Source organism: Jatropha curcas, chromosome 2 (assembly GCF_041381405.1).
Source record: "Jatropha curcas cultivar XTBG-Jc1 chromosome 2, XTBG_Jcur_1.0, whole genome shotgun sequence".
NCBI lineage: Eukaryota > Viridiplantae > Streptophyta > Magnoliopsida > Malpighiales > Euphorbiaceae > Jatropha > Jatropha curcas.
This window is the reverse complement of record NC_143152.1, coordinates 21,854,760-21,872,614: the sequence shown is the minus strand read 5'-3', so window position 1 is coordinate 21,872,614 and position 17,855 is coordinate 21,854,760. Positions and strand designations below refer to the sequence as shown.

The following is a 17,855-nucleotide window of genomic DNA, read 5'->3' as shown; positions in this document are numbered from 1 at the left end:
TTAGTTGCTTTTATTTAAGTATATTTTTTACGTTCGTATATCTCCAAGTTGAGATAATACTTATTACATCTAATGTATCTCAATTTAGGGATTAAATTAACTGTATTCACTACTTTTTCTAATATAATCATCCAATCTATTTATTGATATATGACAGTTCATCAAGTCATCAATATCTTTAGATTTTCTAATTCCAGGCAAAATATTGCCTCTTGCTTTACCTAAAGAAGAAGATATGAATGTTAAACCCACAGTCCAAATTCTGACATGCCAAAAGATAGAAAAGATTTTCTTATTATATTTTTCTCAAAACTTAATAAAATAATCTTTAGGAAAAAGAAAATTTGTTTTCTATTAAAAACTTATTAATGGTTACAAATGCCAAAAAAAAAATTTCATACTACCACGAGGACATATTTTTTTTTTTTTTAAAGTATTAACTATAGATCATTTAGTCTTCTTTTTCTCTTTTTTTTTTTTTTTTTTTTTACAAAAATTCTTTCTCGAGTCCTGAAATTTATTTGCCATCATTATTACCTATCCTGTAGTTCACATCCACATTGACTTATAACCTATGACTATATTTTTATGACTTCTTACTATCACTCCATATCTGGTTAACTCCTTTGGATTGAAACTATTCATTTCCTTTCTCAATTTCTTCTTTCCTAGTCACCATTCATGAATTTTTAATTTTATCTTATCCTTAACATATGATGAGCAAGGACCTAGCGAAATTAAAAGATGATCATACTTTTCAAACAAGTCCATTTCTCTAATTACCTTATAAACATCTAATCTATTCTTTTACTCCATTTATCTTCATACAATAAATATTTCACTCCAATAATCCTCTCCTATTTCTTTTTGCATCTATTCATATATAATCCCTATTGCTATGTTTGATAATTTCCTTCATTACCATTCCCGCATTTCAAATGATTTCATCCTTTTGAATCCTTTGATATAAAACTGGCAGACTACTTTATTTCACACATCCCTTATTAAATCCTTTCCTATCAGGATCAACTCATTTAAGTTATATTTTCTCTCTCTATTGGTCATTTCACCATACTGACCTTTCTATTCAATCCAGCCATTTAATTTACTTTATTTAGTCTAATTTAATTTTTCTATTCTCACCACTTATATCCCATCCATCAAGTTTCTTTATTCTTTTCTTTTCTCCAAATTCTAATTTCATCTCTTTGATTCATAGGCAATATTTATAAAAAAAGATATTATTAAATATACTTAGACTTTAAGAATCGGTGTAATAGTAATTTTTATGCACATGCATTCTACATATACTGTGTTTATAACACGTTTCAGAAAACTTATCTCAAAACTAAGTTAGCAATATTAGATCTTTATTTGAAAATTTAACACAAGCGAAGGAATTTAGAATTAGTTAAAATAAAATCTTATAAAATGTTATAATGAAAATAATAAATTAACTATATGCTTATCAAAGTTTTACCATATCTTTTCAAAACTAGAATTCAATGGAAATCTCAAATAACTCAAGGTATTAACAGAAGTAAGCACGATATTTTCAAATATTCAAACATGAACTTTTCCTCTAAAACCTTGTTCAAACATTATCTAACATTAGCATGTCAGTTGGATTGAGGTTTAGAGCATTCTAGTAAAATATTTTCCATCCTACCATTGTCTTCATATCAAGCTACAATCCGTCTTCTATTCTTTCCAAACCACTGTGTGTCTCTTAAATGCCATTTCCTCATTCATTACTATCTTGCTTATATTTTAATCCAATATTCTCTATTTACTCCAATTATTCACATTATTCCTATTACCCCTTAATTCAAAGATTTACAATAAAATTACTTAAGTCCTGGCCTTAAAATTGCCACTTTTAATATATTTATGGCACACCAAAATCTATTTTATCTTCCAAATGTCCCATTAAATCTAAACAGCTCCCAAAATATGTACATTCTAGCTTAATTTACATATTATTACTTGGGCTTTTAGCTATTCAGGTTCATTCCTACTAATTTTCTTTTTCATTGGAGTACTCAACAGTCCTATACTCTCAACATAGTTGTAACTCATCTTCTATATCAAGACTGTCCTTTCAAGTCATTCCAGTGTCCATGTTTTTAACTTAACTTTAAGCACCAGCTATGCTTATGATCATTTCCTACAATTGTCTAATTCAACTGGCCCTGTGATATGTATAAACAAATTGCCAAATACAATTATCTTCACATTATTATATAATATAATTCCTATATATAAATGGGCACTCAAATTATTTATCATAGTGTGATTTAAATTCAAAATCAAATTGAGTTCAAATTCAAATAGCAGGCAAATGCTATAGCAAAAAGTTAATATTTTTAGAATTTTTAGTATTGAGCCTTATTGCTTAAACACAAGTTCATGTTTACAATGACATCGTCTATCCTTTTTATCTCCAAACAGCTCGTTAAGTATTCAATTTACGACCTTATTTAGTTCTTAATTCTTGATATCCATAAACTTAGACTAGACTAAGGAACTAATTTCTTCTTGTTAAGAATGTATATTAAACATAACCCAATTTATAGGCAACCAATCACAACGATTCCTCATTCGCCATTCTCAGTAGTTTCACAATTATAATATCAATATCTCTCAATATATATTCGATATCTATTCTGAATTCCAACTCCAAGGTAACCTTGATTAATAACATAACTAAATTTGATGATAATTCTCATGCAAACAGCTAAGTCTCTCATTATGGCTATTGATACTATAAATGTCTCCATTCATAGTTTGCCACACAATGAACATTTCCATTTATTTCTTAACATTATTCTATTCACTGTAGAAATAAATTCTATATAAAAAGTAGTGCACTAGATATTCAAGTTAATCTATTATCATCCAGTGTTCCTCTATTCGCAGGTTTAGAAAATGGTTCCTACTTTAGCACTTGCAATTACTGTAATAGACTATTTTCATTGTCTACTTACCATACTTATCTTTAGTTCCTCTCACTATATTTTACCTATTTAAACAATAGATATGAGTTTTCCCACCTCACAGGGTTTAGTGCATCCACCATCCCTTGAGAGAAAAATCACCAAGTTCCGTTCCTTATGTTGGTTACGGTCGATCCCAACATAAAGAAATTTCTGGTCTATACATATTCTATAATGATTACAATAACCTTTACTCTACCCAATTCAATCATAACAATAAAGGAGATATTGAAAAGGAAGCAAATGAGACTGAGAAAGACGAGATGAAATTCCTTATGCTCTGTAGTTACTTATACAATTTTGACCGAAGCTCTGATACTAACTTTGTCACAACCCAAAATCGTGGACCAGATCGGCACTAGGGCCTAGTTAAACTTAAGGCCCCTGAGGCCCGTAGTAAGCATATCTCATATAAATTGAGTCCTTTAATCTAATTTTAAGAACAATAAGCCGATAATGTGACGTTATTTAATCATACTGTCAATTTATATATCTGGCTCAACTTCCATATTTATTATAACTCATAGCTTGGGCCCGTAAATTTTATACTATTAACGTCATCCATAATATGGGCAAACTAGTCCTTTCGTACTTTTAGAGAGTCAATTTGAAAATTTCACAAGTTTATTGAACAATACACCGATAACTTTTACACGATAAATTGCAATACATGACTCTCTAACTGCGGAGCTTAGTAAGTAGATATGGATACACTTTTATACATAATATTGCATATTCAGATGTTATCAAAAACTAATAATTACTACTATAACTCTGCAGAAAAGGAAGCTGAGCTTATCTGAACTAGCACATTGTCTATCTCCCGAGAAAAATTTAAGGAAGGGGGTGAGTTTCACAAACTAGTATAGATAATACAAATATGATAGCAGCTGATAAAGATGTTAATGCTTTTTTTTAAAAAAAAAAGAATATAATAATTATATTCTTTTTTTTTAAAAAAAAAGAGTCAAGTGTCAAATAATTAATTTTTAAATATTATTTATTATCCATAAAAACAAAAATTTAAAATATCAAAAATAATAATAGAGATTGTTCTTACTATTAAACCAAACTCTCTTATTCACACAAATATATTAAGTTAATCCAAGCTAAAGGTCAAGAGTGAACCTATTTTTTATTTACAATTTAAGTCCTAATTATAATTTAGGGTGCTATTGCAACAAAAAGTCAAAGTTCAGGGTGAATTTGGTATAAAGGTCAAATTGGAGTTGCATAAAAATGTTAAAATTAAGATGAAATTGATATAAAGGTCAAATCAGAGTGAAATTACAACAAAACCTAAAGTTAAGAGTGAAACAATATATTAAGCCTTTTTTTTCGACAATTACTTTTTTATCTTTTTTTTTTTTTTTTTTTTTTTTTTTTTTGAAAACAACGAGAGAACAACAATTAGACTAGGACATATCTAGGAAAAGCTACAAAACAAACGTCTTGCTGGAGAAAGCTAGCCATACCATGGGAAGGAACCTCAAGAATATGATCACCCAGAGTCAAAGTGGAACCATAGTGAGCAAGCCAATCCGCACCAAGTATTGGCTTCCTTGTAGATGTGCAGAATACGGACCTCCCAACTCCTTCAAAGCAGCTCCTTAATGTTCACTACCAGATTAGAAGCAGAAGAGGGATAGGTGATAGGCTGATTAATCAGCTCACAAGCTTGCACATTATCCACCTCCACAATGAGATTCCTCACGCCTTTATCCCAAGCCAGACTCAAGCCCAAGAAAACACCCCAGAGCTCCGCTAGAAGAATGGAACAACTACCCAAGTTACAAGCAAACCCATAACACCAATTACCCACATCATTCCTAATCACACCCCAAGTAGAGGCCCTATGTGACTGTGTAATCAACGACCCATCACAATTAAGCTTGAACCAGCCAACTGTAGGAGGACTCCAACCCAGTAAACGCCAGTCTTTAGCACCAGCTCGATGAGCAATACTGTCCAGCTGAGATCCCAGAATACTCTTTACAAAAGAACGTACCACCCCAGCAGGGTCCAACGGATGGCCCTCCTCTGGACAAAAAAAGCAAGATTACACCATTTAAATAGCTTATATAATCATATATGAGCCGACTAATTAAATCTTCTATGGATATGAATGCATTACCATTTTTGCTAACAATTTTTATTTTATTTTATCTTTTGACCTTTTCCGTTTACTTAAATAAATTATAATTTCTATCCGCAATATCTAATTGGATCGATAATTTTTAACTATTTGTAATTTGTAATAGTAAAAATTTAATTTAAAAAATAATAATATATCATATTATATATATGCTTCAATATATATTATATTATTTTATTGCAAGATATATTATTATTTAATAATATTAAATTATATTTAATATTTAGTACAGTTTACACTATTTAATGATATTAAATACTTAATTTTTTAAATTACTATCACTAAATTTATAATCTTTATATTTTGCTTGATCTCAATATTTCATGCTCTCAGATTTATTTTTTCTATAGATGATTTATAAGATTATAAAGTAGATAAAAATAATAAAAAATTGTATAAAAATAAATTATGAATACGTATAAGAAAAAAACCAACAGAGTATAAATAATGTGCAATGCACTTTAAAAAATAAATTTAAATTTAAAAAAAAGATAAAAATTAAAATTTTGAAATATTTAATTATTTATATGTATTTATTTTAAAAATAATTTTAATAAATTATATCCAATCAACTAATAAAATATAATTCTCTAACCTATGGGTTGTGATTCAGTTGGCAACGCAGGTGGGACATGTGGGAAGAGCAATCGGATTCTATTCCCACCAAATGCCCTTGTAGAGAGGGGCGAAGAGCCTTAAATATAACTAAACCTCGAGCCGGACTAAGCAATCCTTAGTAATAAAGTCCGATACCGGTGGTTTACACTAAAAAAAAATATAATTTTCTAATTAGTCATATTTTAAGGTTATTTTAGGATATTCAAATTTCATTAACGGCACTATCGGAAATCTCATTTATATATAAAGCCGTCTCTTACTGGCTCTCTTTTTATATTCTTTTAGATTTTATTTCTAAACTACTACCGACAGTCTTCTTTGGTCGGCGGTGGCTTCTATTTGTCTCTTTCTATCATTTTTCTTTATTTTACTTAGTTTTCTTTCTAATAATTTATAAACCTATAATCGTTTGAAACAAAACTTGAATTTGTTCTCTCAGATTTGTAATAGTTGATAGATCTTGAGTATTTTTGGCACCCTCTTAATGAGGTTATTAATTTCTCTCATTTCATAGAGTTGTTCCTTATTATTGAGGAGTTTTTACGTGGATCTTTTATTTCTCTAGCAATTCAAAATACAGAATGAATTGTTAGTTTCTTGTGGTTGGAGACTTTAAATCTTCAAGTTCGGTAAGTTTCTTTTATCAATAGAGCCTAGTAGTGTGTTTTGTACCTATATTAAAGTTCGGTATATTAAACTCTTCTACGGGTGTCAGCTGTAACAAGTTTCCGAAAAACTAATGTTCAGGACAATATTGTGGAAATTTTGTCGTCCTATTTAAAAATGGACCAGTTTTTACTCGGAAGATTAACATCTTCTGTCAAGATCAAGAATATCTCCAAACAAAAGATTGTTATTTTCTATATTTGTATTTCTTATTTCTATAGAAATATTATGATGTACTCTACTTTTATTTATTATTAATGAATTGTTAAGTTTTTTATACATATATAGCTATTTTATTAATTAGTTGTATTAGTTATGTTATCTCAGTAGAAAAATATGGTTATAATACAGGAGAAAAATTATAATTAATATTTAATATTATAAAAAAACAATAATAATGAGCGTAAACAATGAGTAAAAATAAGCAATGGCAATAAGCCACCGACGTCATAAAGAAAAATTAGTATAAATAGATATATAGATAGATATAAATCTAGATTGATGTATAGATATAGATATAGATAGTCAAAAATTATTTATAAAGAAAATTATTTTATTTTCTAGATAAAAGGAAAATCTTAATTTAAAATTCACCTATTTAGATATTTATAAAGCAATAAGTAATTTATCAGCCAAATGTATAAATATACTCATGTACTTTATGAAAAAACTTTATTGCACTCCAAACTTTGCAAATGACTTATTATGCTTCTGAAATTATAAATTTTGCTAACATTATATTCCTCTTTATATTAGCAATAATATTTTTTTGGTGTTTTTGTCATTTACATGCAAGATATTCACTTAATTTGTCATTAGTATAATCTTTGGAATAATAATTTTTATATTTTTCAACTATATAATAAGTGTTTAATTGATCTGATTTTAAAAATTTGACTATTCAATAGAATAATTTTTGCAAGTTTAAGTATTTGATTAGTATAATTTTATAAATTGAAGTGTTCAATAGATCAAAGTAAAAGTTGAGGGTGCCACAAAGTTTGCGTACCCACTATTTAGAACAAATGAATTCTACAAAAATTTTGTGAAATTCATTTTGAAATTCATATTTTTGTGTTTGGAATAAAACAATGTAGATTGCAATTCTAGGAATTCAATTATATGAAATTAAACATAAGTACATCAAATTTCACAAAAATAGGTGAAATTTCCAAATTAATTTTACAAAATTAAGCGGTCCAACTTTTTATGACAAAACTATCATTCTCCTTCTACAAAATCAATTTTTCAATTTTTTATTATTTAACTTATTTATTTTTTCAAACTTGACCAAAACTATTTAAAAAGTTTATTTTTTTAGAAAAATGTTTTCTTATTATTGTGTTTTTTATTTTAATTTTTAGCATTTTTTAACTATTGAAGAGAGAGATTCAAATTAAATATATATTTATCACTTTATTAAATACAATAATTTTATTAATATTATTTTATTTTATATATTTATTTATTTTAATAAAATATAAAAAAGTATATAGCATAACATAAATATAATTAGTATTTATTATTTATTTTTGTGAAATTACTATTTCAAGAATATTTTAGGAAATAAGAGGAAATAAATTTTCAATTATGAATTATATTCCATAAATGATGGTAGTGATTTTCGCAAGTATACGAAATCGCAACAAGTAATAAAGAGTGAGTAGAGTATCGTTCCCACGAGGACTATGTACCAAGTACCAAAATTATTTTAACCTACTATTATTTAAACGGCAATTTAGGAAAATTATTTAAAGAAATTAAATTCAACAAATAAAAGATAATAAAAAGAAATCAAGCAAGGTAATTTTCGATTAAAAGAAACCAAGGATTAAAAACTACTAGGATTTTGACTTCACTTAATTCTATCCAATTTATTTTATTAGTTTGATAATCAATTTTATTTGTTCAAGTAGGGGAAACAACCCTAAAATTACTAACAAGATCTCCCGATGTATTGTTAGCTATTTTAACCTGGTCTAATTACCTATCTTCCAATAGCGCAGTCAAACATGAATTAAATCATTAAGTTTTATGGTTTGTTTTGTGAATTCATAACCTCAGGTTATTAACTTATGAAAACCCCCCATGAGTCAAACCATATAGCTTCCGCATCAAGTTATTATTCTTATGTAATTTATTACCTTTTTTTTCATATCAAAAACCCTTCTCCTGATAGTGATTAATGAAATAAATCAATCCAGGGAAGAAACTTTGCCTGGAAGCATTAAATTTAATAATAAATTATACTTTGAATAAAGAAAAGCAAATCTAATATTATAAATTGGAAAAGAAATTAAGCTACATCAAATCTCTAATATAAGAATTTAGTTCGACATAGTAATTAAATAAAACTCAATTAAATTTGAAAATAATTCCATAATCAATGTGAATAATGAAAAGTAAAAACAAGTTTAAGAGTTTAGAGATAAAACTAGGTAACAAATAACGTGGACGCCTTCCTTGAATCCTGACACAAATCTTGAATGCTTGAAGTTTTGGTGAGAGAGAAAACTGTGTAGAAAATAATAGAACAAGAGATGTAATATACAATGAATGACTACCTTTTCATTATGGCTAGTCTCTATATTTATATAGACTTTTTGGAATATCTTCGTGTTCGTTTAGGAAAATGAATCTTTATTGAGTAAGAAATCTTTTGGAGATAGAAAACTGTTTAGGCTTTGTATTTCTTCCCAATTAGGACTCTCCCAGCGTCTAAATAGGATTTAAACTTGATTGGTATATCAGAAAAGCATCTTATGAGAGTCTATGCAAGCGATATGGGCTGGAACTGACATTCTCGGCCCAATGCAAAATCTTGTCTTCAGCACCGGCATGCTATCTAGCACGGCTTGGGTACAGTCTTTTCTACATTTTTGGCTGGTTTTCTATAAAAAATCCTATAAAATTCGTCAAGATCAAGTGAAATATGATTCAAGGAAGCTTTGAATAAAAACATAAATAAAACTAAATAAAAACTAATTAAAGTAATTAAAAATACTAAAAATCCTAATAAAAACTATATTAAAAATACTATAAAAATAACACCTATCACATGATTATGTGGAATTTAATTGAACTATATAGTTTTAATTAATCATATCAAACATGAAAATTCATTCACAAATAAATTCTACTAGAATTCATTTATAAATGAATTCCATATTTTGAATTCATTTATACCAAATGGGGTGGTACAATACAAGGAAGAATATGTACTAGGCCGAAATATCATCATCAATAATTTAAGAGAATGATTTATTGATAACAAAATATAAAAACCAGTTAGATAAGCTAAAATCTTAACGTAACTGATAGAAGTAAACTCACAAAACTATAAAGAAATATTTATGTGACTATTATGAAAAATGATCATATGTCCTTTCTACATTCTTACACAAGTATTTATACTACATCTCAAGTTATAACTGATAATGTACATTTATGACGAGAATCTTAGCTATGAATGTCGAGCGAGAATCTTGGCAATTAATGATTTTAATGACTCTTTTGACTGAGCATTACTTTTATTCAAATGAACACATCGCTACTTAATTTTGACTAGTTGCTTGGTTCTTATGTTGTTCGATTCTTAAGCTTGCTCGATACAAATTAATAATCTATTCCTATAAAAAAATTTTCCTAAAATAGCACGAATCATTTATGTTCGGCTCTTTCGATGTTTTTTCCTAATGTTTTAAACTTTTTTCGAGCATCTGCTTACTCAGTTCTTCCATGTAAGCTCTAGATGTCAGTTCATTATTAGTTCATGTCTTGTCTTTAATGGATGTGACCTCTGGCATTATCAAAATTCTTACAACGACGTGCTTCTTTATTTCATCATTAAGAGGTGCCTCTTAACATTTCACCTTTTTACTTTGCATTTCTTGATGTTTCACTTTTCCTTGGCGTCTCCTCTAGCTCTCTCACCTGCTTATAAATCGAAAGTGGAAGCATTCGCTGTTGATTTTGAAGTTCTTTTACTGCCATTTTCATTCTTCTTTTGCAATCTTCTACAAGATTTCCCAAGAGTAACTTTCTCCCCTTTTAATATTGCCTTTTTATTTTTACTTGCATTTCGCTTTCTTTTCATAACACAATGAGTTCTGGCACCCCCCTTCTTGGAAAAGGCAAAGCCATCGCCATTGAAGCCTCTTCTTCTTGTTCACGCTTTGAGGCCACCAAGAACATAGAAAGCCCCTTCTTCTTGTTCAAGTCTTCTGGCATTAAAGTGTCTCGTGACTTGCTCAAGAAAGCATAAAATAAGAAAAGATCAAGAAGGTATACAATTGGCTTTCCATTTGTGCAGTCCTGAATTGACTTTTAACATTTTGCTTTGTTCAGTAGATATGAGTGGTGGAGACTTTGTTAAGAAGCTTGAGGAGAAGAGGAGGAAGAAGAGGGAGAGCAAAGCTACTACTCAGGCAAGGAGGAAAGGAAGTGCACTTGTACTTAGAGATGAGGATAAAGAAAATGTGGAAACACCTCTACCTCCGAGCAAGGCTACTCCCTCTTTTTTTCCTCCCATTAACCTAGTCATTTTGGAGCACACTGAACTTCCTGAATTTGGGACAACTCCAGATGATGTTGTTAAAACCTCTACACTAATTGCACCTCCTTTAGAAATTGAAGTTGTTCATCTTTCTACTGAAGATGCACTCCTCTTGCTAGAAGGAAGAAAAGATCTCGAGCTGATACTTCTAAAAACTCTACTCGACTAGACGCTGCTCAGCAAGACATAGAAGGATATATCAAGGCTGTTCATAGAGCCTCGACATCTTGTTCTCAATGTTCGGTAAGTAGAGATCTGGCCTAGTTGTCACTCCTTCCACAAGACTAGAATTATGTGGATTCTATGGAGGAGAGTGCTATCTTTGATAACATGAATTATAGCCTTTTTTTTGTAAATATTATACAATTGTTGTGCTTTATACTATGCTAAGGTCATCTTTATTGCTCACTTTCTTTTTGGTGCAACAACTTGTCCATCGAGTTGCTGGTATGAGGAAAAGAGTTCATAATCTTTGTAGCCATTATACTAAACTTGAAGTATCCAATAATGAGGTTGTCCAGCTAACGGAGACTGCTAAGGAGATGATGGATAAAAGTGCTACAACTCATAGAAAGAGATGTGTTGGCTCAAGGGTCAATTTTTAATCTCGGATTTTGATGATTAATACAAAATGAATAAATTTAAAATTATGTTATTTGTTCTAATTTTATCTTTATGCAGAATTTTTTTGGAAAGAAAATCATACAAGGCAAATCCTACTTTGAGTGTGAAGAGTTCGAAGACCTAGTAGCTAGGTATTTAGGAATACTTTGTAGGATAGAGAGAAATTCCAAATATTAGCACAAAAATCCTTTTGTCTCTCAAAAATATTTTTCAGAAAATTAGTTTTCTTCAAAATAATCTATTTTCGAAAATATTCCTTCAAATCGAAAAGATTTATTTTCCTAAAACTAAAGAGATTTCTTCTCTAATGTTTTTGGTAATAAAATCATTCACCTTTTTGAAAATATATTTTTGCAAGATCTAGAGTGTTTTAAAGTTATTCTCTTACCTTAAAAATGAAGGAAAATCTCTTTCGGTTTTGGTAAGTGCATCTTTCCGCAAATAATTTTTTTCTCCAAAAATAAATGCTGTCGAAAATCTTTTCTAAAAGGAAAGTGAAAATCGGGTTTTATTCTCTTACCAAAAAGGATAAAATAATTTTTGATAACAAAGATTTTCGGATCCTCTAAACAAGGAAAGAAGATATTCTGATCTCTTTCCAAAAAGCGACAGCTCCTTCGTTTCCTATATAAAGGAACGTTCACGCCTTAATCATTTGGTGAAGTAAGAGTATTTGTTTTAAGAGCACTCTCTCTCATTGAACGAATCCTTTTCTCTCAAAACTTACTCTACCCCCATTTTCTTTTCATCTCTACACTTAACGTTTTCAATATTTAAAGTGAAAAGAATTTTTAGAATTTCTTTTTGAAAAACAATTATGTGTTCTAATTGATCTTCTAATCTAATAAAATTGTTTTTCCTGTGCTTATATAGGCATTTCTTTCTGTCTATTTAGAATCTGCATTCTATAGTAGACAGGCTCTTTATTTTGTTAAACTTTTGAGTGTAATAGCTTAGGTTAGAAGCTATTGAGATAGAGGTTATCAAGCGACCTTCTCCATGTGTGGGATAGTAATGTCTTGAATCGAGTTTTCTGTACTCTACTAAAAACAGAAAGGGTTGAGGTTAACTAGAACCTTTGGAAAATCTAGTGGGACAAAAAGGGTAGATCTAGGTTTTTGATCTATTGCGTTGTACTGTTGGTTTGTCTCTTACCCTTTAAAAGAGATAACTTAGTGGAGGATCTCAAGATGCGTCTTGGGGAGTGGATATAGGCGAGTTAGTGCCGAACCACTATAACTCTCGGTGTTGATCTCTTTATTTCTGAAGTTTGGTTGTTACTGTCTCTTTTACACTCTTGTTTAATTTCTTAGAAACGCTGAAATTGTTAATAATTCAGATGTTCTAAAACAGCAATAAGTTTCATCTATTCTAAACGTTAGAACTCTGGTATTCTAATATAGTGAATATACAATGTTCTAACTGTTGTTCTATTTCCAGTATAATTCACTGTTTGGGTTTCTATTTTGTTTTCTAAACTTTATGAGGATGTTCTAATCCTGATAACTCTCCATCATAAAGTTACTTTAACATTTGATTAAGACTCTGTGAAGAAGTTCTAATAACTATCTTTCACATAGTGTTATATGGTTTTGCAAACTTTATGAGGAAGTTCTAAGTTTGATAACTTTCCTTCATAAAGAAGCTCTGATATTGTACAAGTCAGTGTGAAGCTGTTCTATTCAATAGCTGCACTTTGCACAGACTTTCTATATCTGAAATTAGAACATTGTGAGGAGATTCTAATCCATATTCTACTCTCACAAAGTTTTGTGTGTTTTTCCGCTGCACTTAAAATTCTAATTCTTGTTTAGAATTTCTAAAATTTATTTCAGTTTTAGAAAACCCAATTCACCCCCCCTCTTGGGTTGTGCCATACACATTCGGGACCCACAATCTGGTATCAAAGCCTTGGCTCTTGACTTACCTAAGCTTAACCGCTTAAGAGATAAGATCCCATGGCAACCCCACTTCCTCTTTCCACTTTAGAAGGTCAATCTGTTTCTAGACCTCCTTTGTTCAATGGCTCTAATTACTCTTACTGGAAAACTAGAATGGAGAATTTTATGAAATCAGTTGATATAAATTGTTGGAGAAATGTTATAACTGGTCCTCGCATTCCCATGAAAACTGTAGGAGATGAGCTAGTTAGAAAAACTGAAGAAGAATATACCGATGGTGACTGGAATGATATTGCTGTAAATGCAAAAGCTATTAATATTTTTCATTGTGCTTTAGATGCGACTGAGTACAACAAAGTATCTGGATGTAAATTTACGACAGAGGTCTGGGAAAAACTTAAAGTAACCTATGAGGGTACAGACAGGGTAAAAGAATCCAGAATAAATATCCTTTGGAGAGAATATGAAATGTTTAGTATGAAAGAAGGAGAAACTATTGCAGAACTAAACTCTAGATTTACCAATATAGTTAATCCTTTGAGAACTCTCGGAAAGGAAATTTCAGAAGATGAGCTTGTTAAGAAAATCCGTAGAATTCTACCTAGAAAATGGGATTCTATAGGAACTGTTATGAATTACAAAGAGACTCCCGTCACTTATGATTATCTTATAGGAGCTCTTGTTTCAGAAGAAATGAAATCTTCCTTGATAACGGAAGATAAGAAAAAGAAAGGACTGGCTTTGAGGGTAGATTCTAGTGAAGAAAGTTCTTCTGATCTTGATAGTGATGATTTAGCACTTGTTGCTAAAAGATTTAAAAAGTTCTATCGAAAGGGTGGAAGGCCACAGAAAAAGTTTAATAAAAAGAACTTTCCATCTAAAAATAGTAACTTGCCTAAGAAAGAACCTTCCGAAGTGGTTTGTTATGAATGCAACAAACCTGGACACATCAAGCCTAATTGTCCTAAACTGAAAAAGAAGTCAATGAAAGAGAAGCTGAAGCAGGCTTTCGTAGCTGCCTGGAGTGATTCAGATGATTCTAATCCTGAAAGCCACGATGATCAAGAAGAAATTGCTAATATCTGTCTGATGGCTACTATCGACTCTGAATCTAAAGAAATCAGCACTCTGGCTTCAACACAGAAAGCTGGAATCAACGAAACAAATGCAACGATCCATGAGAATGATGAAAGAACTGTAAGTATTTCTGAACCCGAATTAGAAAATGATCTTCTAAATACTTACAACAATCTTTGTAATGAGTTTGAAAAACCTGTTAGAAAGCATAAAGTTCTAAAGAAAGATTTCAGAAAATTAAAATCTGAAAGTAATCATTTGAAAGATGCTTTTTATCAAGAAGTTACATGCAAAGATCTTATTATAGAAATCAAAGATCTTAAAAGTTGTAATAATCGATTTTCTGAAAATCTGACACTTCTTGAAGAAAAATGCAAAAATCTGAATTCGGAAAATGAATCCTTGAAAACTGAGATTAGAATTCTATAATCTATTTCAAAATCATTTTCTAAAGAGAAAACAAGTTCTAATAGCATTTCTAAACTGAATCGAGTTTCTAATCAGAAAAATGTTGTTTCTAATATTGTGACTTTAGAACATCAAAGTTTTAACAAGAAGAAAAATTATAGTGCACCTGTTACCACTAATCTTCCAGGACCCAATATGAGTTGGGTACCTAAATCTGCTTGATCTTTTCAGGTGTGCCTAAGGAGCGAGCTGAAAACAGAGATGTGGTACATGGACAGTGCTTGCTCTAGGCATATGACTGGTGACAAAAAGAGATTCACCATATTAGAAAAGAAAAAGGGAGGTACGGTAAGCTTTGGAGACAAAGCAAAAGGTAAAATCGTTGGTATTGGTGTGGTAGGTTCTAATCCTTCAATAGAAGATGTATCCTTAGTAGAAGGATTACATTATAACTTGTTAAGTGTGAGTCAGGTCTGTGATAAAAATAGAAGAGTGATCTTTGAACCTTCTCATTGTGAAGTTCAGAACATGCATGATAATACAACCTTATTCACTGGAAAAAGGTTTGGAAATATATACCTAGTAGATCTCTCTGATGTGCATAACCAAGATATATGTTTAGTTTCTATTGATAATTCTAGTTGGTTATGGCATAGAAGACTTGGACATGCAAGCATGCACCTTATTCCTAAACTGTCTAAGAAAGATTTGGTTCTTGGTTTGCCAAAGTTGAAATTTGAAAAAGATCACATTTGTGATGCTTGTCCAATGGGCAAACAAACCAGAACTTCTTTTAAATCTAAGGGCATGGTTTCTACTTCTAGACCTTTAGAATTGCTACATCTTGATTTATTTGGTCCAATTACTCCTTCTAGTCTTGGAGGAAAATTCTATGCATTTGTTATTGTAGATGATTACTCAAGATTCACCTGGACACTCTTCCTTAGAAATAAGGATGAGTCATATGACATGTTTGTTCATCTGTGCAAGAAAATACAAAATGAGAAAGGATACAACATCACGGCAATTAGAAGTGATCATGGAGGAGAATTTGAAAATCAGAAATTCAATGCTTTTTGCAACGAAACAGGAATCTTCCATAACTTCTCAGCACCTAGAACACCTCAACAAAATGGAGTGGTGGAACGCAAGAATAGAACACTTCAAGAGATGGCCAGAACCATGCTAAGTGATTCTAAACTACCAAAGTATTTCTAGGCAGAAGCAGTCAATGCTGCCTGTTATATTCTAAACAGGGCTTTGGTAAGATCTGAACTTAAAAAGACTCCATATGAACTATACAAAGGTAGAAAACCAAATATTGGTTATTTTCATATTTTCGGGTGCAAATGCTTTATTCTAGATAACAAGAAAAATCATCTTGCTAAATCTTATGAAGAGATTTTTCTGGGATATTCTAATAATAGTAAAGCATATAGAGTATTTAATAAAAGGACTCTAGTTGTAGAAGAATCAATACATGTTGTATTTGATGAAACTGACTCTACTTCTAGAATATTAGAAAATGATGATGTTGTAGATTCTAATCCTAAGAAGCAGAATGAGCAATCAGAACAACTAGAACAGCCAGAAAGTGATCAGAACATCAATAATCAGGCTGAACCGGAATTAGAACATGAAGATCAGAACATAGTTGAAAGCCAAATGCCAAAAGCAGAAAATGAAGATTCTCAATTACCAAAAGAATGGCGATTTCATAAGTATCATCCCTAGGAAGACATAATGGATAACCTCTCAGAAAGGATGATGACTAGAGCTCAACTTAGAAGATATTTTGGTAATGTTGCTTTCGTTTCTCAATTAGAACCTAAAAACTTAGAAGATGCTCAAAATGATGAAAGTTGGATTCTTGCTATGCAAGAAGAGCTAAATCAATTTGAGATAAACCAAGTTTGGAAACTTATTTCTAGACCTAAAAACCATTCTGTTATTGGAACAAAATGGGTGTTTAGAAATAAGCTTGATGAACAAGGTAATGTTGTGAGAAATAAAGAAAGATTAGTGGCTCAAGGGTACAACCAAGAAGAAGGCATCGATTTTGATGAAACCTTTGCTCCGGTTGCTCGACTTGAGGCCATTAGAATGCTTTGTGCATTTGCATGTTTTAAAAACTTCATGTTGTATCAAATGGATGTGAAGAGTGCTTTTCTAAACGGTTTTCTAAATGAAGAGGTGTATGTAGAACAACCTCCGGGCTTTGAAATTTTTGATAAACCTAATCATGTTTACAAACTTACTAAAGCTCTTTATGGTTTAAAGCAAGCTCCTAGAGCTTGGTGTAAAAGATTGAGTAAGTTCCTATTAGAAAATGGTTTTTCAAGAGGAAAGGTTGATACAACACTTTTTATTAAAAACAAAGCACATGATATTCTAGTTGTACAAATATATGTTGATGACATAATCTTTGGTTCTACTAACGACCTTCTCTGTAAGGAATTTTCTAAGATTATGTAGGGTGAGTTCGAAATGAGTATGATAGGAGAATTAAATTTCTTCCTAGGACTTCAAATTAAACAATGTGAGAATGGAATTTTCATCAATCAAGCAAAATATACTAAAGAGTTGTTGAAAAGATTCAAAATGGAAAATGCCAAGGTATGTAGTACTCCAATGAGTCCATCGTCAAAATTAGAAAAAGATGAAAAAGGCAAAGACGTGGATATCAAGCTGTTTAGAAGTATGATTGGTTCTTTGCTATATCTAACGGCAAGCAGACCAGACATACACTTTAGTGTTTGTCTATGTGCTAGATTTCAATCGTGTCCCAAAGAATCTCACTTAATTGCTGTGAAGAGAATACTAAGATATCTTTGTGGAACTTCTAATCTGGGTCT

At 30.6% G+C, this 17,855-nt stretch overlaps 1 protein-coding gene across 1 annotated transcript; it reads right to left on the bottom strand.

Moving 5' to 3' along the window:
• Nucleotides 1–4,593: 4,593 nt before the first annotated feature.
• Nucleotides 4,594–10,428, bottom strand: LOC105643892 (uncharacterized). The gene is made up of 2 exons (XM_012229131.1): nucleotides 10,338–10,428; nucleotides 4,594–5,036 (listed from the first exon to the last, which is right to left on the bottom strand). Exons 1-2 carry the CDS (start codon nucleotides 10,426–10,428, stop codon nucleotides 4,594–4,596), a joined length of 534 nt encoding a protein of 177 aa, XP_012084521.1.
• Between the last annotated feature and the right edge of the window lie 7,427 nt (nucleotides 10,429–17,855).

What these genes read in the sequence shown, in the direction of transcription:
- LOC105643892 (XM_012229131.1), bottom strand. Translation starts at nt 10,428, where the DNA reads ATGGCAGTAAAAGAACTTCAAAATCAACAGCGAATGCTTCCACTTTCG. An exon ending in AGAGGAGACGCCAAGGAAAA is followed by an intron (nt 5,037 to 10,337) that starts GTGAAACATCAA and finishes TTTTTTGTCCAG; the next exon opens with AGGAGGGCCATCCGTTGGAC.